At 34.0% G+C, this 24544-nt stretch overlaps 2 protein-coding genes and 1 pseudogene across 3 annotated transcripts; all 3 read left to right on the top strand.

Moving 5' to 3' along the window:
- Positions 1-6694: 6694 nt before the first annotated feature.
- Positions 6695-15319, top strand: LOC143584866 (protein ENHANCED DISEASE RESISTANCE 2-like). The gene is made up of 20 exons (XM_077066800.1): positions 6695-7115; positions 9897-9971; positions 10108-10161; positions 10260-10325; positions 10405-10442; positions 10546-10655; positions 11320-11366; positions 11968-12065; positions 12203-12298; positions 12387-12448; positions 12553-12624; positions 12691-12837; positions 12923-13143; positions 13232-13402; positions 13507-13608; positions 14177-14227; positions 14361-14504; positions 14597-14689; positions 14762-14863; positions 14953-15319. Exons 1-20 carry the CDS (start codon positions 6966-6968, stop codon positions 15109-15111), a joined length of 2058 nt encoding a protein of 685 aa, XP_076922915.1. The 5' UTR covers positions 6695-6965; the 3' UTR covers positions 15112-15319.
- Positions 15320-16433: 1114 nt separating this feature from the next.
- On the top strand, positions 16434-20042 carry LOC143584864 (protein-tyrosine sulfotransferase-like; annotated as a pseudogene). The gene is made up of 12 exons (XR_013144440.1): positions 16434-16576; positions 17336-17498; positions 17582-17653; positions 17727-18015; positions 18104-18244; positions 18312-18416; positions 18489-18617; positions 18713-18751; positions 18830-18949; positions 19026-19169; positions 19771-19797; positions 19922-20042. The product of XR_013144440.1 is annotated as a protein-tyrosine sulfotransferase-like (transcript).
- Positions 20043-21926: 1884 nt separating this feature from the next.
- LOC143584863 (GATA transcription factor 11-like) lies at positions 21927-24128 on the top strand. The gene is made up of 3 exons (XM_077066799.1): positions 21927-22084; positions 23208-23453; positions 23535-24128. The coding sequence occupies exons 1-3, from the start codon at positions 22067-22069 to the stop codon at positions 23991-23993; spliced, it is 723 nt and encodes a 240-aa protein (XP_076922914.1). The 5' UTR covers positions 21927-22066; the 3' UTR covers positions 23994-24128.
- Positions 24129-24544: the final 416 nt, after the last annotated feature.

The raw sequence follows: 24544 nt of genomic DNA, 5'->3' as shown, positions 1-24544 counted from the left end.
ATCTACATACACTCCTACTATTACCAATAAATTATTCTTTGATCTGGCATACACTTCTTGCTCATATGAACACCTTTTGAAGTTTAGTTCTTTCAATATTGCATCCAACCACATGTTCCGAGCTTGTCTAAGAACATACAAAGCCTTTGACTACTTATATACTTTTTCTTCCTACCCTTTCTTCTCATAACCTTCTGGTTGTTTTACAAAGACATCTTCTTTAAGATCTCCGTGAAGGAAAGTGGATTTCACATCCATATGGTAGATGCTCCATCTATTCTTAGCAGATAATGCAAATATTAATCTGATGGTTTCAATTCTGGCTACTAGAGCAAAAGCTTCATCAAAGTATACACCAAGCTGTTGAACATAATATTTAGCTACCAATCTAGCTTTATACTTAACTATATTCCCAGTAGCATCTCTCTTCAACTTATATACCCATTTTAGGCCTATAAGATTACATGTTACGGCCTTTCTACCAGGACCCATGTCTTATTCTTCTCTATGGCCTGCAATTCTTCATACATTGCAGCTCTCCACATTTTCTGTTGGCATGCTTCAATAAAATATAAAGGTTCACCATCTTGATCAGTCAACAAAAGTTCAATTGTATTACTTTCTTCTATCCTGCATGCACCATGTCTTACATGATCATTAACTACATAATCATGTTGCAACCTGGTAGGCAAAACCAAAACTCTGTTTGACCTTCTCAGATTACTCTGAGCAACCTCATCCTGAGAGCTAGAACTTTGGCATGGGTCATGTGAACCAGCAGTCTAATTATGATAATGTAACTCATCACCACCCACCCGTTATGAAACATGTTCACCAAGATTAACATAAAAGTCAACCCAACTAGTATCACTACCTATAACTTTTTCCATATAGGTAGACCAATCCCATTGTTTGTATTCTTCAAAGTACACATATCTGCTAACCACAATTCTTTTGTTAGCCACATCAAACATTCTATTTGTCTTTAAACCTAGTTCAACCCCAACTATACTATTGGAACACTTCTGTCTTCCAACTTGTTTAAACCAGGTTTGTTCACCTTAACATGTCATGTACAACCGAATATTCTCAAATGGTTCACACAAGGCCTCTTACCCTTTAAAGCTTCATAAGGTGTACAACTCTTCAAAGCTTTAGTTGTACTCTATTCAGGATATAGACTGATTGTCTAACCCCTTTAGCCCAGAAATCTTGAGGCATGTTCATAGCTTTTAACATACACGTGGTCATGTTCAAGATTCTTCGTTTCCTCCTTTCCACTGCAACAATTACGCTGAGGGGAGTATGGTGTAGTTAACAACCTTGTGACCCCTTCATTCTCACGAAACTTATTAAATTCTAGGAAAGCAAACTCACATGCCCTGTCTGATCTCAGAGTCTTTATCTTCAAGCTATATTCATTCTCCACCTTTACTTTGAAGGTCTTGAATGCTTCGTAAGCCTGATCCTTACTTCTCAACACATAAACCCACATAAACTTTGTACAATCATCAAGCAAAAGCATGAAGTACTTATTCCCGGCTTGAGTTGTAGGCAATATTAGACCACACAAGTCAACAGGGATATACCTCAGGGGTGTGTCAGCTCTATACTGAGTCTGATCAGGAAAAGATGTTCATGTGTGCTTCCCAACCAAGCAAGCATCACATACTTGTGTTGAATGATTGATTAGGGGCATTCCAACCACCATTTTCTTACTAGTCATTACTCTAAGTGTCTTAAAATTGACATGACCCAGCCTCCCATGCCATAACCATGGTGGACTATCCAGTCTAATCTTGCCAATAAACACTTAGGCAAACTAATCTTTAGACCTATTTTGTACAGCCTATTTGGTGATCTTAATACTTCCATCAACAACTTTCTTGTTCTATCATACAACCACAAGTGATCATCTCTCATCCTAACTTCACAACCACCCCTAGTGGTCTGTCCTAGACTCGGAATATTGCTTCTCATATGTGGTATGTAGTACACATCTGTGAGCAATCTTTGTTCATTACTTTTCCTTTCTATGACAATTGTACCCATGCCTCTTATCTCTACACTTGATCCATAGATAAACTTCACATTGCCCCCAACATTCTTGTCTAAAAATGAAAAGATTTAGGCATTACCTGTCATATGATTAAATGCACCATTGTCAAGGTACCACTATAATTCTTCACATCCATGGTTTAAAGGAACCACATTTTAATCATGTAGAAAAACTTCTTCCTTCGTGTTTTCCACATGCATCATGAACAAGGCTGGATCTTTCTCTTCTTTTTAGGCCCGTGTCAAGTTTGCTTCATCCTTGACTTTACCACTGCATTCACTTGCATAGTGCCCCATTAAAACACACCTGAAACACTTAATTTTTGCCTTATCAACCCTCTTCTTGGATTGAAACTTCTGATTCTTGACCTTTTCTGGCTCTTTTGTCCTCTGTTAATCAAAATGAGAAAAACTACCCTGTTCATGCTTACCCCTATCTCTTGTTTTTTAAAATTAAATTGTTTAAACAAAAACAAAAAAAAAAAAACTTTTTTACTGAAGGCCTAATACTTTTTTTCACCTTTGGCCCAAAAAATTTTAGCGATTCTCGGAGACGACCCTGCTCCAAGATTAGTCGACGTAGTTTATAAAAAAACTTGATTTATAATACAAAAAATGTTAGCGACACAGCTTGTTACCCATTTGCCTTCTATTTTGATGTAAAAGAATTATGTACTTGAGTTGTGTTGCAATTTCTCGTGGGTCATTAAAAAAATCATATTTTATGTTGTTTGCGGTTTGCATTGGAAACAGTGACGGAGCCACACTAAAGCTACCGGGTCCGGCTGAACCGGTCTTTTTTTTGGTTTTATATATAGCTTATAGTATCGAGTTAATGAGCGAACCAATTGTTTTTCGACGAGCGAACACAATTTAAAATATTATGAAAATTTAGTTAAAATCTTTTTAGTAATCAATTTTTTTTTTTAAATATACGAGCCCTTAAAAACCTAAAAAAATTATTATACAAAACATTATAAATGGGTCAATAAAATAATAAGTCATATATATATATATTATACAAAATTAAAGCCCAATAAGTGTAACTCAATTAACATACTTGCACAGAGCACCTAAATAAATAAAGAAATAAACCGATGACCAACCAATTGCCTCATCGCCGATTGGACTTCCAACAATCAACCCACAACGAATGCTTCACTCTCGCGGCTTTGTGTGAAGACATATTTACATAATCATATGAGTAACGATGATATGAATTATGCTTGCATTTATTATATTGAAAAAGAATTTCTTTTTTAGTCGTGATTGAAGATGTTATGAATTGTTTTCAAAAAATGAAAACACGTAGAGGACAATTGAAATATATAATTATCTTTTTATTTAAATGACTTTGTATTTTATTAAGTGTTCGTAGTGTACATTTGTTATGATAGTGAAATTGCATTTTATTTATTCGACCCGTCACATGCATTAATACAGTCAGGCACGCAAAATATGAGAATAAATAAAAATTCTACACATATTAAATCCATCTAAAACCCCATTTTGGGCATCAAACTCTTATCCCTTTGCACATAGAGATGCATTAATACAGTCAGGCCCTTTGATCAAAAGAAACCTTTCTATCGAGCCAAAATATCATATTTTTCCATAATATTGTTATAATTACTTTAACCTATCAGATGGGTAACATTTACAACTCATCCATCTTTAAGTTTGACTATTCACATGATTGCTCATTCATTCAAGTAGTTGAACTACTTATCACATGGTCCTAATAAATACTTAAAATGCATCACATTGTATATCGTTTATTGTCGTTAATGTATCCAACCACTTGCAGGCTCATCTCTGATCGTATAGCAGATCACATCAATGCTACCGTCAAACTTACGGAATGTATATCAAATAAACAAGTCTCAAATCAACATAAATGAAAGTGGTTACTTGTGATTTTCATCGAGTTGTCTTATAAGACATATATAGAAGTGTACTATCATTAGCGCATTCACAATGGAATTGATCTCGTGTCATCCATATAATTTAAGTAAAATGAACTCTTTATCTCGAAAATTTATTGCACTTTTAAAAACCCTCCACGTGTACATCTGATCTCCCGTGTGTGTAGATAAAAGTTAAAATACAATAATAATTGATTATAGAAAAACATACGCGTAACAAAATTGAAATTTCATTCAGTTACGTTTTGACCTAATTAAGCGTTTGTCCATGGTCGTTCAACCACCGTCACTGATGCCATTGCCGAATCCAGTTCCGACGAGTGAATTGAATTATAAATTGATTTTGATTCAAGTGTGTTAGAGATACGAGGGAAGAAGCTACATTAATGGATCGTTATAATCAATTGAATGATTTTGATCATCAAATAATGTTCATTGTTCAAGCAATTGAGCGCATTTTTTAGAGTAATTTTAAATTATAGTAGTTTTAATTAAGAGAAATTTTGGTCTATTGAGCGTATTGTAACTAAGAGTAATTTTAATTTGGAGTAATTTTGGTGTAAGTGAGTGTATTCAAAGTTTCAAACAAGTGAACAACCAAATGTATTTTAATTGAAAGTAATTGAGTGTATTCAAACAACTAAACATAATCATGGTCTATTTGAGTGTATTCAAACAACCGAGCGTAGTTTTAATTGAGTCACACTTTTAATTGAGCATTTGAGCGTAATTCAATTGATTGATTAGATAACCGAGGCATCAAATTTCTCCCCTCGTCCCCATTTTCCATCTTCAATTTGGTAATTCAACTAATATGCAGTCCTCCAAATTTCAGTTAGCAGTCATATTAACAATGAAAATTACTGGTGACATATACAATATGTGTTCGAAGTTGGAACTAGTCGATGAAGATTTGGAGGTTAAAGGAGATAGAAATCGGAGAGAATTTGGGGGGGGGGGGGGGGAGAAGCAAGTTTAATAGGTCAATGCGTTAAATAAAGCGTAACTGAAAAGCCCGATTGTAGTTAGGTTATTTATGTTAATGATACCACATGGTTTTAAATTGCAATTGATATCAATGATGCAAGGAGTCGTGTACGTATTGTATGATAACCTATTATTGTACGTTATCATACACAAGGACGAAGCTTTGTTGGGGCCAGGGGTGGCCCCGGCCCCCTCCGTTTTTTTCGCTCGATAGTGTAAATTTATGCTTTTACTGTTAAAAATTTGTATACATAGTGTAAATTTACCCATTTATGACCAAAAATCTGAGTCCGACTCCCTCCGTTTTTTCGCTCGGTAGTGTGAATTTGTCCCTTTTTGTTTCCGAAAATTTGTATACATAGTGTAAATTTACCCGTTTTCAACCGAAATTTTGAGCCCGGCCCCTCCGTTTTTTCGCTCGGTAGTGTAAATTTATCCTTTTTCGGCCGAAAATTTTTACACATCATGTAAATTTACTCGTTTCTGACCGAAATTTTGAGCCCACGCCTCTCTAGTTTATGAATTTTTTTATACATATTGAGTCCGGCCCCTTCGACATTTATGTCCAAGCTTCGTCACTGATCATACATACATACATACATTTAAAGAATACTTTTTCCACTTACGACCACTCAAAATATAATATACGGATGCATATCCCCCCTAAATATACGGATGCAAAGTATCACATATTTCATATGACTTAGGTATGTGAAAGGGGCTAGGAACTCCATTGTGAATGTTCTTAGGAATCTATAAACTCTGAATACATATAGGATTATAAGTTCTTAGAATCATGTTCTTCATTGGCGGATACACTATACATATTGGTGTGCAACGGCAACTAAGGGCTCCTTTAATGGTCTCGGGTGTGATGCACAATGGGGTGTGGAGGACAGGCCAATGGGGCGGCACGGAGAGATGGAAGCCCTTGGGCAAGAAGGGTGTTGGCTTATTCGGGTTGGGTACCGATGGCTTGGGCTAGACATGGAGCTAAGGAGCTATTTATTGAAGAACTTTAGTTATCTAAATTTCGGTTTTCATCCATGTTTGTTTAAAGTGGCAATTTTAGTCCAATAGTTTAAGATGTGTTAGTTCACGCTAACCTTTCACTTTTGTCTCGATACATTTACGTCCATGTAATTGATTTAGTAGTATTAGCAAAAGTCAATTAGATTTAATCGTATTTATGCAGTAAGTTTACTTCCATTTGACTTTATTAGCAAAAGTTAATTAGATTTAATAGTATTAAAGACCTATACTATATATAGTACATAAGGTACAGTTTAAAAAAATTTTACTAGGCATATATGACTTGTACCAAAGCTTAAAAAACTTGTATTTGGTTACTATCCAATGTATTATATGTCATATACACACAAAACACTCTATATAACGAGTTAGTTTACAGTAAAAGTTATAAATAGTTGGCTTGTTTTTTTTGTTTTTTTATAAAATATTATATAATATAATATATACAATAGTAAGCTTTATACACAAGATATCCAAATAATATTGTAAACAAACTTTTGTTTTCTTACAACTTAATATTTTTGTGATATTTTTATATGAGTCAGACTAGGAACATCAAAACCATATGAATGATTAACATCATGTCCTAGAATAATTAAAAAAAAGTACATTCAACCAACCAAATAGTTATAAGTGAGATTAAGTTTTGAATTTAAACAAGATAGTTAACCTTTTACATTTATTATAATAATACCTTCACTGAATCAAATTTAAATAATAAAAAAACAAGTACCGATAGACACCTACAACTGACTTTTATATGCAATCATAAATACTTTTGATGGACGGTAACGTGTAAGCGTCATAAACGGGTCCATGATATATCCACCTGCAAGCTAGTATCAACTATCAACTTTAATACATGTGACCCGGGTTTGATTTAAACATGCAACCGGTTGTATATATTGTTCTTCTTAGTCCACCAGTTTTCAGCAGCTGGCAGTGTTAGATAGATGTTCATCAATGGATGATCATGAAAGAGTGATAATGGAAGGTTGGTTGTATCTCATTCGTTCTAATACTATCGGGTTCAAATACTCGCGTAAGTTTTACTACGTTCTTCAAAATCGTCGTTTCAAGAGCTTTGGATCTATCTCGCATTCATACAACAAGGTATGTTAATTTGTTTGTTCTATATGTTAAAGCCGTTAATTGGTAACATGTTTTATTCAGATTTTGGCTTAATTCGCCCAAACGTTTATTAATCAAGAATCTCAACTCAAAACTTGATTACAATGTCCTTATTCGTAAACACTGTATATATAGCAAACCTAAACTCGTCTACTATAACTAGGGCATAACTAATTAATCCCGCAATAATTATCTAACACGTATCTTATTATAAATCGATTAGGATTCTAAGATAATTATCCATAAACTGATTAATATTAACTAATATATTCTTTGAACCCCAAGGAATCTTCCTTAGTCGTCTCGTCACTCATGCACCGAGCCATGGACGAACCAGGAATTTCCAGTTTATTAACTGGTATATACATAGATGAGGATGAAATTTTAACCTGAAAGAATTCCACTGTGAACGAATTTTATTATTGATTGGTTTATTTTTAATGTTATGTTATGTGAAATGTTCCTTTGTTATCTTAAGTTTTGTTATAATGCTTATACTGATGATTGTATGCTTTGAATTTATTTTGATTTAAAGAAGTTCACACTCTGTTGCGCGTTGATTGCTACCACAACTCATCGTTGTGGCGGAACATTGCTCAGATATTTGTCCCGTGGACAGAACAAAAACAAAAATGATGTGAAATTTACTTAAGGTGACACACTTGATTTGTGATTGCAAAGAAGTTTGTTCGATTTCCTATAAGTTTAATATTCAAGTATACAACAAAGTTTTTCTTGAATTATAATGTACCCTCATATCTTTTTTAAGACAAATTTGTTTCACTTCCTAGGATTTGAACCTAAACCTTTAAGTGTTTAAGAGATTTTGTCTCTAACACTGAGTCATCAACCCTGAGAGACGTACCCTCAAACCTAAAATATTGTTTGGCTATAGGGAATAGCATTTAAGACGCAAGTTTGGTGGGGAATAATATTAAGATGGAAAATTTTTGCTAGAATTGGTCTTTGACACGTACATAACAAGTTTGGTCCAAATCATATTCAATTTTTAATTAGCATTAATTTCCTTTAGTGGGTCCTACTCAACTGCTTTGTGCAGGAAGATAAGGTTTTAGATTTGGACCGTTCATGTTTTTGTCTCTTTAACATTAAGGTTGGAGATGTATCTCAAACAGTGTTGTAGTCTGCGAACCGACATATATGTCTTTTACAAGGGTTTGGTTCATTGGATCTGCTTTCATTTAGGCATCATCTCCATGACTCCATCATCAATATATCGTGAACTCTAACCTCTAAAAAGAACAATACCTTTTAGCCTTTGAAAAAGTCAACATAAATTTAATAACAAGAGGTCAAGGTCAGTCCGTGAGAAGATGGGGGATAAGCTTCATCGTCGAGAGGGAAACAATCTGGATCACCGGCCAAAGCTCCTAAATGAGAGTGATTGTAACAGTAAACATCCTGGGTAAATCTCACATGATTGTAACCATTCAACAAAGTAAATTTGATATCTTTTTCTCAATGTTTTATCTACTATATAATTTAACTCTATTTAAACTTGTAATATTCAATAACAAGAGAAAAATTAACGTACAAATTAAATTTAACATGCTAATTGTGAGAATCAAGTAGAGCAATTATATATACAATAGAGTATTGTTGCTATAACAAAGATAAAGATAAGACCAATGATAGTGAATGGACTGGTTAGGCTAACAGGCTTCAAGGGTTCCGGCTAACCTAACGCAGGTCGTGGTGTCCCTCTACGTTTGCAAAACGCAAAGAGAGGTTCACTAGTTTGTTGTTAGTTGTTATAGTTCACCAGGGATCCAAGACCGTGATGTTTGGAATTGGTTTTTGGATGAAGTTCTTGATGAAACTATGATGTTTGTGAAGTAAGAAAGAAATAAGCAAAGTGCATATTTCTTAAGTTGTTTACATAAATTGGGCGGGAAACGAAGCTTTTAACCTTTTAACCTTTTCAGCGTTAATGTGTGGAAGCCATTTTATTAATTCTTTGGGCTACCCCCGTCATCAAGTATATATGTAATTATATCATAGAGTAATTATGTAATTACTCTATGATGTAATTACATAAATACTTTACTTGATTTTCACAATTAGCATGTTAATTTCATTTTTAGTTTATCCAAACCCTTAATAACTATTTACATACTTTTCGATATAAATTAAATTGAAAAGCGAGTTGTATTTAAAATAAAGCATCTTTTTTTTTAATTTTGAAATACACGAATCCTCTTGAATTCCAATATTTCCAACCCTATGAGTACGACTTACCTAGTTTTACTTTCTGCTATCGAAATTACCTAGAGGTCATACAAAAAATATAATATTTTCAACTTCATAGTTAAGTGTGCACTGATGAGGGTAATTCAAGTATGAATGTAATTCAAGGATGAGTGACATCCTGGGAACTAGGAAGCTTCCATCCAAGCAAAATATAACAAAGACATGAGTCACTAGCTATCAAAGCGAACAATATTAGTTGGTATCTAGCCGTACCATAATGAGATATTTTGGGATATAATAAAATTTATTCTGGTTTTTTAAGTTTATGAATCAAGTGTAAAAATTAATCACACTATTTCCATGTATGTTTTTGTGTCATTCTTGCAGATGGGCATGCTAATCTTATTTGTATCATTCTAATTTTATTAGATTTTTGTGTCTTTACTTATAGATTATGATTGCAAAAAAGAAAACGAATTTCATGTTCGCCTCTTCAACGCTCTATGCAACATATTTTCTAAAAATTAACATGCATTCGGTTCTTCGTTCCAGGACCCTATTAGAAGCGCTGTTGTGGACTCCAACATTCATGTAATGGACAATGGGAGGAATTGCATTCAAGGAAAGGTATCGAAAAATGTATCTATATTTATGTCTACTATATATACCATCTTTAGATAAAGCTATACACGTTCGAATGCTTGACGCTATATATTTTGCTAATTGTTACTCCTTAAAGACTATATTATCATGTCTAATTTAGGTCTTCTTTGTTTTCACGCTCAGTGACATCTCGAACTATGATGCTCATGTGAAGGTAAGTACGTTGATCGATCCTTTTTAGCTAATCAGAGTAACTTAATATTTAATACTAAAAATGTACATATGTTAACCGTTACTTCCCAAATCACATAGTTAGGGTCAAGAAATCCAGAAGAAGCTGCGAAATGGATCAAATCGTTTCGGGAATTAACTCAGAAGGTGAAAATCGATTAACATTAAAAACCTGTGACCGTTTGCTACTGCTATTAATTACTAAATTGTTTTAAAATAAATTTAGGTGAACCTGAATCCAGGAAACCTTTTGGATTGTCCTAGGTATGACCAACAACTAATATTGTTCACTTTGATAATAAAGATAAATGTACTAATGTTGGTTAAACATTTATTCTTGATAATTAACACCAACTATGATGTTCAGGTCAAACTATTCTAGTAGAGTGTGTGACATCTCTTTAGCATCAATCATGGATTCCACATCTGGGGGAATGTACGAACCATCATACTGGACAATCGTCGGTTGTCGCAATGGTAATTAACATGAAGCTGATAAAATGTTTCCTCATTGCGATCAAAATGCTTGCAACTTTTTTTTTATTTATTTTTTGCTTCAGGTCTCAGGCTATTTAAACAAGCAAATTATCAAGAAGGTCATAATAAGGTTTATATGATGCCGAAATCCTTTAACACTACCCCCAACTAACGTAGAGCGGAAGCAAATAAACTGTTGATAATCTCAAACGAAGAAAAGCAATATCTTATTGAAAATTGAAGTTACATTAGGCTCCCTTTTATAGGGAGGGTCTAAAGATTCATGCATCGTATAAGGCTATGTGTAACGGGATCACAAGCGTGTGTCAAGTTTTTTTGTTGATTTATTTTTATTACCCAATCAGAAGCCTCCAAGTGGAGCCCATGTAAGACCATTACATGGATTCCACATCTGGGGGGATTCCACGTCTGGGGGAATGTACGATTGGACATGGATTCCACATCTGGGGGAATGTACGAACCATCATACATGGATTCCACATCTTTAGCATCAATCATGGATTCCACATCTGGGGGTATGTACGAACCATCATACTGGACAATCGTCGGTTGTCGCAATGGTAATTAACATGAAGCTGATAAAATGTTTCCTCATTGCGATCAAAATGCTTGCAACTTTTTTTTTATTTATTTTTTGCTTCAGGTCTCAGGCTATTTAAACAAGCAAATTATCAAGAAGGTCATAATAAGGTTTATATGATGCCGAAATCCTTTAACACTACCCCCAACTAACGTAGAGCGGAAGCAAATAAACTGTTGATAATCTCAAACGAAGAAAAGCAATATCTTATTGAAAATTGAAGTTACATTAGGCTCCCTTTTATAGGGAGGGTCTAAAGATTCATCATCGTATAAGGCTATGTGTAACGGGATCACAAGCGTGTGTCAAGTTTTTTTGTTGATTTATTTTTATTACCCAATCAGAAGCCTCCAAGTGGAGCCCATGTAAGACCATTACACACCTAAGTGAGTGTGACACTCTCGTCTAAGTGGGACCACTTTTTAGTGAGACCATTACACGTAGCCTTACAGAAAAATAAATAAATTAATTAAGATTGCTAAAACTAGGAGAATCTTTAACTTTAAAATTTGGGCTCTTAATGAAGGCATTTCCTTCCACTACTTATGAGCCTCGTAACTTCAAATGTAGGCCAAGTTATGCCCAATTTTAAGTTAGGCCAGTTTCTACCTCTTATATCCAAGTATAAGTTTGCTAACTCTTGAATCAGCTCCGTTTCACACACACATACAACAACAAAAAAAGTTAAAAATTGCTTCGTCTGTATTGCAGAGAGATCGACATCCTGCATTAGCGGCTGTTAGTGTGATAGAAGAAACCCCAGAGGTCATTTTCCAAACAATCATGTCTCTCGGTTCTTCAAGATCACAGTAAGAATATATATTATCTTTCAAAACATTAATCAATGCTAGAAGTTATCAACAATGTACTATTTTCATATCCTTAGAATATTGGGTATTTTCATATATAATCATAATAATGTACCACTATGCTATATATATTGTAGATGGGACTTCTGTTTCCTGAAGGGTAGTGTGGTTGAACACATAGATGGTCACACTGATATTATTCACAAGCAATTAGATGGCGATTGGTTTCCTTGGTATGAATGACTCATAACGATATCTATATTTTCTTATCTCGCTATGAGTCCAAAAATAAAACAGTATTTTTATTTCTTTAATTTTCAGGTCTATGAAACGAAGAGATTTATTATTGCAGCGGTATTGGAGGGAAGACAATGGGACATACGGTACAAAAATTCGTTGCATAAATAACTTGGTTTTCAGATAACTTCTAACTCAAGTTCTGATCACTAATAATAATGATCGCGTTTGTTTATTCCATTGCGTGTAGTTATTCTTTATCATTCTGTATTTCATAAGAAGTGCCCACCTCAAGAAGGCTTTGTCGGCGCATTCGTTAAGTGTAAGTGTAACAAAATTAAGATTTATCGAAATACTTCGGTCCATAAACCGATTGGTACTTTTACAGGTGGCGGGTACGTGATATCGCCTGGGAATCAATACAAACAATCAGTTGTAAGGCATATGCTTGCTATTAACTGGAAATCTTGGAGACATTACACGCATAAATCTTCAGATCGATGCCTCACGATTCACATGCTTGAAAGACTTACTGGTTTTCTTTACTACTTTTTTATATTTTCATGTTAACTTTCATTGCATAGTTTATATGTTGAATCCTTTTTCACATATACTTTTAGCTTTGAGAGAACATTTCAAAACAAACTTAGCCGATAACTTATTACCTGAATTCCCGGTACAAGAATTGAAGAAAGACGGTGTGTTGCATAAGAAGGATAATGGATCAGAAGGTAAAATAGATGATGAGTCAGATGAATTCTTTGATTTCCCGGAACCTTTATACAATGACGAATCAGAAGGTAACCGGGCTGCTGATAATAATTCTAGAATATACTCTCAGGTAAATAGTATGGTACTTGATATTTTATTTAAAGGTTCCTGATCATATTTTATTTAAAGGTTTTTAACATATGAATTTATCAAAGCAGAAAAAGAGTTATTCGGATTCTGACACAATTGTATGGAATGAATGTGTATCACACAACTACATAATCTCTCTTCCTGAAGAGCAAATTGGTGATCTGCCAAACAGTTGGTCGACACCAGAACCGTCTTTGTTTCAAGTTCGGGGCGAAACCTTTTTTGAAGACCATAAGAAAGTTAGTCAAATTATGTTGCATTCATCTAATGTTTTTAATAAAAAGAAAATAGTCATGTGTTTAGTTCAAATTGTTATTTGTTAATGTTTGTATTGGTCCTCCAGATTGTAGCAGAAAATACATTGCTACAAACTGTTGCGGTTGACTGGCTAAAATCGGACAAACGAGAAGATCATCTTGCTAGTAGACCCGAAAACATTGTTCAGGTTTGTGATGCAGCGTATTAATAGAGATTGAAGGCTAATCACGTTGATTCTACGAATACCCGTGATGATCCTTCCCAAACCCCCAAACTCGACCCAAAAGACAGAAATTTGAAAAGCCAAAAGTTTTTTATTCAATTCTGATCAAAGATTAGTCATAATACATTCATAACATATTAATAGAGAAATCAAAATAGGCTTGGGCCGAAACAAACAACCATAGGCCCAACAACAGCCTAAAACAAAACCCGAAAAGTAGACAAAAACATAAAAATGCCTCAAAAGTGTATCTAGAAGGTTTATTTTGGAAAAATAAATGGGATAACCCGCCTACGGCCGGTTACCACAACGTAGCCCACATTCCAACGGTCGTTTTGATTGGTAGCATGCCTGAAACGGAGGCCCATAGCCCAAGTTAAGCCCATTTTCGTGCAGCCCATTTTGAAGTGCGATCTTAGGCCTCCAGAAACATCATGGCCCAGTCTTCTACACTTGGGCTCACATCAGTTTGTCTCTTAATTTTTGTTTCTTGGTTTGAAATTTACGAAACTCACTAGATTTTTTTTTTCAGAAATATGCAGCTGATGGTCGTCCAGAGTTTTTCATTGTTGTTAACTTCCAAGTAGTTAAAGTAAAAATTATGTTTTGTAAAACACGTATTCGACTAACCTTAGAAAGTGTTCAACAAAACAAGAGTAGTTCAAATTTTCAAACTCGACTTGATTAATATTTGTGTGAATGTTATGATGAATCAGATCCCGGGTTCAACAACATATAATCTTGCTTTTTATTATGCAACGCGTACACCTATCAAAGATATACCCTTGCTAGAGAGATTTATAGAAGGAGATGATGCATTTAGGAATTCAAGATTTAAGATCATCCCTCTTGTAACTAAAGTGAGTAGACATTATTGTATCATTGTATGATAAAATAGACTAAAACATATATTAAACTTATGGTTTGTTACACACACAAAATTCTTTTTTAGGGACCATGGATTCTCCGGCATGCTATTCATACGCCGACTCTAGTCGGTAATGTCCTAAAAATCAACTACATTCGCGGGGAAAACTACTTGGAGGTAAATTATTAAATCAACTCTAGAGTTATGTTTTATTGTTTATAAACTTAAACCATTTGAAAGTTGTTGTAGATGGATATTGATGTTGGTTCATCGGCACTTGCAAGGGGGTTAGCCATCAAGACTTTCAGTTGTTTCAGTAGTATAATAATTGATTTCGCATTTGTTATACAGGTATTTAAACTCAAAACCAAATCTTACCAAACTCGACACTAACATACATTTGGTTTTCAAGTAATTAAAAATTTATGCAACTTGTGCAGGCAAACACACGAGACGAGCTTCCAGAGAATCTACTTGGAGCATGTCGTTTAAGCCATCTCGATCTCTCTAAGGCTGTTTGGGCAAACCAATTATTTAAACCATACGAGTTCTTTAATCCTCAACCCGAAAGGTGTTATAGGCATATAGGTCCAAACTGAAAGGTGATCATAAAAAACTACACTCGATTATACAAAAATTGAAAAAAATAATTGAAATGTGTAGAATATGGCTGTTTGATTTTTTTCACTGGTCTATCAAAAGTTCATATGGTATGAGCTTAATAATTAAGGCATGAGACTATAGATGGTTGGGCTTATGTTGTTTTACCATTCCATACAAATTGTACAAGTTATAAAGTATGATCATATTTTACTGTTTTACCACATATTGTACAAGTTAACATGTTATGAGACCTCTTGCCGATGAAAAATAAAATACTGACAGTTGATCTAGCTAGCTTTTTAAACGTACAAGTTACAAAGTATGATCATATTTAACCATGAGTTGTCGACAGTCGACTAAAATTGGTTTTATTACGGGATGATTGTAAATGATTAACTAACTATATATATTAGCTTAGTTGATTAATAGTGTACTTAAACCTAATGAGTGCATCAATATGGATCACGACGATTTGAGCTAGTCTACTTCCTTTTAAACCCAATGCGAGCTACATCTTCAAACTCTAATCGAATCCGAATCCACATATTATCAAATCTCATCGGTCTTCTAATTTAATTATTGATTTAACCATTAATAATTAGCTATTTGCGGGTGGAATCAAGATCGAATAAAGTAAGAGTTGGTTGGGAAAATTGGTGTAAGTTCAATGTTGTGAACATATTATTACCCTCGTAATTTGTAATTTAATGACTAGTTAATTGCCAGCTATCCTTCACTTGTAGCCTAGTGATATGATGTGAGGTTGTCAATTCAAATCCCAATGCTACTTGAGTATTAGCCCCATCGTGTGTTACGTCAGAGAGTTATGCTCTTGTAATGACACAACGACTGTTAAGTGCCTACTGACGGTATGGTTTTCCAGGGAAACATCCAAACCAAATTCTAAAATCAGCGTGAAATCGGTTAAGAAAACATATTGTGAGTAAAATGATAAAAAATACTGCCTTTAAATAATAATAAATTATTTAAATCGGTAGCATTGGGCCATCGGTCGGAATACGTGCCGGCCAGTTAAACTGTATCGGTTACTTTCAGATCCGTTACAGTTTATTTATCTTAACCTAACTCTAAATCACTCTCGCCGCCGCCGTTGACTCCGGCGAGCTGGAACTAGTAATATTTCAGACAGAATCGAACGTTCTGGACGATCCGAGAGCTTAATTTGAATATAATTCTCCGGCCACCTGAGCTTCCTGCGGCGGAGTACGCAAATCGACGGCGTTATTATGCAGCACGAGATCCTTCACTTTATATACAGGTATTCAATCACCAAAAACCCTAGTTTTACAGATAAAACCTAAATGTTAATTATTATTAAATTATTTCCATTTGTTAACAGTAATTAATTGGATTGAAGTTGACTGACTGATTGACTATTAGGAGTTCAGTGAATGGATCATGTTCTTAGATTAGCTCTGCTGCTTATGCTTCTTGTCAATGGTATGTATCAGTATATTAGTTAGGGGTGAGTAATCAGTAATAACCGAACCAAAAACCGACGAAATGAACCGAAATTAATTGAATTAACCGAAAAACGGTTTTCGGTTTTTTTGTACCCTAGCTTAACCGAACCGAACCGAACTATTCGTATGTTCATATCTGCTTTATACCTACGTTTCATGTATTTATACCTCCATTTATGGGCAGGCGTTTAGGACACGGTTCGATGGGGGCACAATTTTAATATATATTTGTATATAACATGTTTTTTTAAAACATTAATGAATGGAGCTGAGCCTAAAAAATCTGAAAAAAGGGCTAGTAATTTAGTAATTAGTTTGTTTATGTTTAATTCGGCAAAAAAATCAGGGCCTGGTAATTTAGAATTTAGTCTGTTTATGTTTAATCGGGCTGAAAAATCTGAACTTTTTGTATAAGGCCTGTTTTTTATACTCGTCTTCGGCACTCAAAATCTTCGTTTTATGCATTTATACCTTCATTTCATGTATTTCTATGTAAAAGTTTTAGCCCAAGTTCGATTTTCGTTATTAACCAAACCTAACCAAAAATCGACAAACTAACCGAATAAACTGAACCGATTAACCGAAAACCGATTGGTTAATTTGGTTGAGGCTAATAACCAAACCGAACCATGCATACCCCTAATATTAGTTGTTATTTTAAAAGTTTATTAAAATATGTGTAATTGTCATGATAATCGTTATTATTTTTTATTACTGTTGTTTCATTTGCTTTCAGTTTACCCGCCGTCAAACGCTCTTGATTTCGAGCATTGCACGGCTGCTGTCAAGCAATGGGCATCATCGTCTCTTCACTCTGATACCAAAGATAGTCACATTTTAAAAGATTTGTTGTTTTTCCTTCATGTTCCAAGAACCGGAGGGCGAAGTTATTTGTATTGGTAAAATTTTTTACCTTTTATACATCAGCCTTTGTATAATTATATTACAATGTAATTTGATTAAGATATGTATTGATATACAGCTTTTTGAAGAAACTCTACACTAGCTCTCTGGAATGCCCGGGTTCTTATGATAAACTACATTTTGATCCTCGGTATGTTTTATATACATTTAAAAGTTTAGACCTTTTTGGTTTTTAAATCTTATAGCTACATGTTTTTGTGCAGAAAACGGAATTGCAGGTTATTGGCGACTCATGATGACTATAGCATAATGACCAAACTGCCCCGGGAGAAAACATCAGTGGTAACGTTACTTAGAAGTCCGATTGAGCGTGTATTTAGTGCATATGAGTTTTCAATAGAAGTTGCAGCTCGGTTTTTGGTGCATCCTAACATGACATCAGCATCAAAAACATCTGCACGTCTGCGTTTAAGAAAACGTATTATAAGCACGCTCAAGATTTGGCCGTGGAAGTATTTAGTTCCTTGGATGATGGAGGACTTGTTTTCTCGGGTATGTTTGTATAAAATTATAAATCTTTTTGTTACTATTTAAGAATTTACTAATGAGTAACTTTTTTTATTACCATTACCATGAACAGAGGGATGCTAGAAAAATAAAAGGTTTGCCTTATACTTACGGGAATGACTCGTATAACATGAAGGAAATTGTTATGCCGTTACATGAATACATTAATCACCCGGTAGCTTTAGACATCATTCACAATGGTGCAACTTTCCAGGTATAAGTTTTGGTGACCGGTCAAACTCGGTCAACTTATTGTGTTTGTTTAATGTTCTTGCAAATAGGTTGCAGGTTTGACAAACAATTCTAATAACCGGGAGGCGCATGAAGTTCGCCATTGTGTCATGACACATCAGACTCTTGGAAAATATGTACTTAAAGTTGCAAAGGTAACTAAAATTTTTAAAGGCTAACGGACGGGCCCGTAGTTTAAGAGTTGATCGTTTGACTTTTTGATGCAGAAAAGGTTGGATGACATGTTATATGTTGGACTTACCGAGGACCACAAAGAATCTGCTACAATGTTTGCAAACTTAGTCGGTTCACAAGTGATTTCACAGTTAGCTGCATCCAATCCGGTCACTGAAGCAGTAAGTAAAAACGGGTAAATTTCATAAAACGGCAACATTCAAATGTAAATATTTAAAATTAGTTTTAACATTAGTTTAATTTGCTTGCTGAACAGGGAAACAAAACGTTAAACGATGAAGCACAAACTGAAAATGTAGCATTACTTCATTCTCTTTGCATCCTTAACTACTCTAAATGTAAAACACGCTGACTAAGAGGCGTTTATGATTAGATGACAGTTGGAAAACTTATGGAAATTTATGGGACTTGTGTTTCTAAGTTAAGATCGTCTCAGTCAAAAAGGCGTGTTGATTCTTTTTAAAGAATATCTCCAGCAAACTTTACGAAAGAGGTATGCTTCTACATTTCTTTCTTGTATATGTCTTTTAAACTGACATGAAACTTATGTTATATTTTGTATAATTCAGGCGCGACTTCATGTTTCTGAAGCGGTTCTCAACAAAATCACTTTGCTAGACAGTCTGGATGTTGAACTATATAAACATGCTCAGAAGATATATGTAAAACAACGTCAAGTTATGGAGCAAAAGTTGGTTGTTTCTGACAAGCTTGTAAGTTCCTTTTTAAGAAATTTGGATTTTAATAATTCAAACTCTCACTTATTGGCCAATAATAATCCAAACTAGCATTTTGACTAATGATAATCCTTACTTTCACTTTTGTTGCCAAAAGCATTCCCGATAGCATAATCTTCACAGATTTTACACTCCATTTGCATTTGATTATACTCGATTTCGCTAATACATTTCTGCATGTCGTTCATAATCATTATTGTGAGAGAAACGAGTGAAAATCAAGTATAAATCTGTATTTGGCAACAAAAGTGAAAGTTAGGACATGTGGGGAGGAAAGAAACGTCTCTACTCAGCCACAAAATTTATTTTGTACACGGCTGGGGGGGGGGGTCTATTTTTCTCTTAATAGGAGTTTTGGGTATCGGTTTATATGGTTCTAATGAACCAACATTAAATTTTGATATCAGTTAATTATCGTATCATACGGCTTTGGAAATAATATTCTATATTGGATTTTTTACTGCTTTTGCTGTCAAATTGCCAATTCTACCCCTACATACATGGTTACCAGTTAGAGGCGCATTACAGTACTTGTATGCTTCTAGCTGGAAAAAGTGAAAGTTAGGATTGTCATTAGTTAAAGTCTTGGTATGAATTATTATCGGTCAATAAGTCAAAGTTACTATTATTGAAGTCCAATTTTCCTTTTCTGTAATACCTGTTTGGGTCAACAGAAGTCAAAACCGGGTTTTTATGTTGACTTATGAAATTTGCATTATTTGCAGGAGAGTAAAAGCTACATTGGTTTTACATGGGAATTTCTTTACTTGATCTTGTTTATATTGTTACTCTTCTTCATTTACCTATATGTAAATGCAGAAAAGAAGAATATCAAAAGTTAAAATATAATTATGATCAAATCATAAGTTATTGGGATACAGAAGTAGTTGTAGAACATGGTGTTGATTAGACTAATGAAAAGAATATGTTATTGCTTAGCATACAGTTTATTAACTAACAAACACATGTTCTTTGATGATATGTATCATCTTGTTGGTGGTGAATCTGGTGATGATGATATTACTAGTACGGACACATGAACAGCCTATAATAATAAAGTATTAGTCACATTAGTGTACCACGTTCATTTGTTCTAGATAATATAAGATTCAGTTTTGACAATACAACTTTGTTTGGTCCTCCTTGTTTGTTACTTTGTTTCTTCTACTTTATTTTTCTTTTGTGTCCTACCAGAGAATTTTCATGAAAAGTTAATAATTTACTGAATGCTTGAAACCATTTTACGGGGGAATTTTTTTTTTAATTTAAAAGATATTCTTAAAATTTTTAGTGCCATATTCTTAAATTTTTGAAATTACAAGATGCTAATGACAACTCAAATTAAAGCCATAAAAAATGCCTAATTAGATAATAGATAAAAAAAATAGAGAAATATTTTAGGGATGAAATTGGAGCTCTAATCAAGAGATTTTTGTTTGCCACATGATTTGTCTTGTCATTTGTCAATATTTTTTGTGTCCATTGCTTATGGGCCTCGTAACTTCATTCATAACTCGATTATACTTATTTCATGTTGGTCCAACTAGGAGTTGGAGTTTGGTAGCTCTTGATTTAGAACCTCATCAGATTTTGAAATCTAACGCTTTTTTCATAAACACATTTTTTTAAGATTCTAACACGTAGGAATATAACAACACACGTCTTTTATATACGATTTATGTTGGATAATCATACTTCGAATGTCAAAAGAAGCATAATCACACATTAAAATTAGGAGTATTTTATAACAAAAAATAACTTTTCAAACACGCATCAGCAACTCATACTACAACCTTTTTCAAATAATCGTAGAAATGATTGTCAATCGTGTTTTCTCGTATGAGCAATGAAGTAGCATGTTCACCCAAACATCAGTTTACTTTTCTAATCGTTTGAAAATCCCTTATTATGGGTGTAGCTGAGTCAAACCCAAGCTTGACTAGGCTTGAGTTCAACTCGTTTTGACTTACAAGAGTTGGAGCTCGAGCTCGACTGGTATATAACTTATTAAGTAGTTTATATGTGTTTTAAATTACTTTTATATATTTTGTCAAAAACCTTAAATGTGCCTAAGCTTAGCTTGAGCTCGTTTAGTACCTTAAACGAGCCAAAGCTCTCATTTAGATCGGCTGTGCAGCGTGAAATTAGTACATTGAAATCCAAAAAGAGCTTTCCATATCAGGCTTGGGCTCCATAAGTAAACGAGTTTTATTTGAGATTGAGATTCTGTTTGAGCTTTTATCGAGATCCCATCTCATAGATCGCTAGCGGCTCGGATCGTTTGTACTCCTAGTTAAGATGTCAAAACCCGAAAATAAAAATAAAGGAACACAGGTTTAGGGTTGAATTTTGAGTTTTGTTTTTTTAACACCTAGTGTAAAATACTAAAATGACGATTGGCTAAATTCACATATGCTAAATGAATTCAAGAAAGTTGTAAACATAGATACTGCAGGGACCATTAGCATAACTTAAACAAAAACCTTATTCGAAAAGATATATGTTTTATTGTTTAACCAATAATCGTGTGAAACGTGATATGTCGGTGAATGACAAGCAACGCGGGACCCAATCCATGAACCGGGCGTTACATGTGACGGTGGACCCCACTTTATCATTTCTGTTGCAAACTAATAAATAATATTATTATTATTAATAATAACTCGCTTCACATTTACTCCATCCCTGTTCCCTCCTATATATGTTTCTTTTTTCCTTTTATCACCTACACCGCACCTTTCCATACACCTTCACCCTAAATAATATCAACACCATTTCATTTCCTCTTAAACCTTCACCCTTCGAAAAACAAAAAATTATTAATAATAATAATAATAACACCTAGACACAAAAAAGCTTTTGATGGTACGGTTATGTCGATGGAGTTACAGGTTAGTGTTCTTTATTATATGGTTTTTTTTGTTGTATATTGGTTTATGGGTAAGGTGTGTGTTTATGTTTAGGGTTTGGTTTTTGTGTTTAGGGTAAGTTTTGTTAGCGGCGGGCTAACAAAAGAAAGCTCTTACGACGTCGTTTTGGTTTTTTAAAAAATGAAAGTTTGGGAATATTCGGTTACCAAAACACGCGTTTTTATTTTTATCTTTATTTTATTAATTAAAATGTTGGTACTAACATATGTATTTTCTTTTTCATGTTATTCGGTTATTTCATTTTTATTAATTATTAGTTAATTAATTAATTAAAATGTTCCGAAGTGTTAACTAACTTATTTAATCTGTTGCTTTTTTTATTATTAAATTTATTATATAAATTTTATTATATTTAATATAAATTAACTATTTTGCAATTCAAAAAGGGTTGTTTGCCTTCTTTATTAATGTAAACGCTATATTTTATAATTGATTTATATAAAAAATACAATAATATTTAGAATATGTTTAAGATTATTTTTATTATAATTGTTATTATTATATTATTTTTCTTGATTGCATTTGCACTTGTTCACATTAAAAAGAAAAAAGAGGTGTGGAAAATGAATGAACCATTTATTTTTAAATTTTATATAAGGAAAAGAAATAAATAAAATCACATTTGTTTTTTTCAAAAAGAAAGTTGGAAATATTCGGTTACCAAAACACGCATGGTTGTTAATCATTTAATTGTATTTCCTTTTTTTCATGTATATCACGATTGAAATAATGGGCTGTCAACTAAAAAATAGTTTTTAAAAAGTGGGTGAATATGTAACAATAAAGTTATTTATAAAAAATGACAAGGTTGACTTTCTAAAATAAATAGGCAAGATCATTGTTGGAACAGTTGTCTCATGTCTGTCCCATGACACATACATGATACAACTTATGATATAAAGATACAACTGTACAAGATTTACACACGTCCAAATCTTTGTTATTATTTCATATGTGTATTCATTTGACTATTTGCCTATTTTGGTTTTGTAACAATTTTACCAATTTATTACTTTTGTTAACAGCTTGTTATATAACATTTATAACTAATGTTATATTAAAACTGACTTAATTTTTCTTCCAGGATAAGAGAATGTGCAAGGCTGAATTTGGTTTTTCTGGCGTGACGGTCGATTATAATAATAACAATAATAATAACGATAATATTAATGATAATAGTAATCGTAGCGCGTGCGATGAGGATTGGGACATTTTGAATATGTTAGATTTACCGATGGAGGGTTTGGAAGGAGATGGTTTTGCGGAAGATTGGGCTCAACTCGGGCCTATACCTACCGAGGTTTTAACGGAGCTCGAGTATCCTATGCTTGTAAGTATCTTCACACGTGTCAATATATTATTGGTTCTGAAATTATCTGGCCCGTGTATAAACATTAGCCCATTTTTGCAGAGTAACAAAACTCAGTCCTTTCAAGCACCTAGCCCAAATTCAGTCCTCGAAAGCCGCAGCACCAGCTCGAATAACAATGGTGTCTCGTTTGGAGTCGAACTCTCAATTCCCGTGAGAACTCGAACCAAACGTTTGAGACCGACATTTAATTCATGGTTAATGTCCGGTTTCATAGTACTTTTAAAGAACGACAAAAAGCGGAAGAAATTGTATCCAAATGTTGAAAACGAGAATGTTGTGGGGAGTAAGAAATGTGCACATTGTGGAGTTACCAAAACCCCACAATGGAGGGGAGGCCCAATGGGCCCTAAAACGCTTTGCAATGCTTGTGGGGTCCGGTACCGGTCTGGAAGGCTTTTCCCAGAGTACCGTCCGGCTGCAAGTCCAACGTTTGTTCCGGCTTTGCACTCGAATTCTCATAGGAAGGTGATAGAGATGAGGCAAAAGACGGTCATGTAAGCGGGATTGATGTTTTGAGTAATGGTGATGATATTGTACAAAGATGAAGGAAAGAATGATATTCATTTGGTGGTGATTAGTGTTATGGTTTAGATCTAGCATATGTTACAGTTTTGGTTGGTAGTAGTAGTTAGTAGTTACTAGTTAATGTGACATTGTTACAGTTTTAGTATTGGTTTTAGTTTTAAACCCATTTATGTTACTTTGTCCTAGTAGGTTTTTTTGAATGATCAGAGTCTCTTTATGATCAAAATCTTGATTTGTGTTATGTGAGTGAAAGGTGAAAAAAATGTTAATCTTGATTTAAGTCAATTCTTGTTCGTTCTTTTATTCGGTTAAAACTTAAAAGTTAAATGAACGAACGAGCATGAACAAGCTTCGTCCTTGTTTGTTCGATTCATCTACATGGCTAAAAACAAATGACCAGTTCACAAAGGAGAATGCAAGGTGACACGTTGCGGTCTTGTCAATTTCATATTAGCTCCCATGAAGATTGAAGAATAGAATAGATAACTTTGTGGGCTCGATGAAAAGTATAAATTTGGGTTACG

Source organism: Bidens hawaiensis, unplaced genomic scaffold, assembly GCF_021521415.1.
Source record: "Bidens hawaiensis isolate Kalapana, Puna unplaced genomic scaffold, B.hawaiensis_p1.1 tig00033481_1, whole genome shotgun sequence".
NCBI lineage: Eukaryota > Viridiplantae > Streptophyta > Magnoliopsida > Asterales > Asteraceae > Bidens > Bidens hawaiensis.
This window is presented reverse-complemented; position numbering and strand designations above follow the sequence as displayed.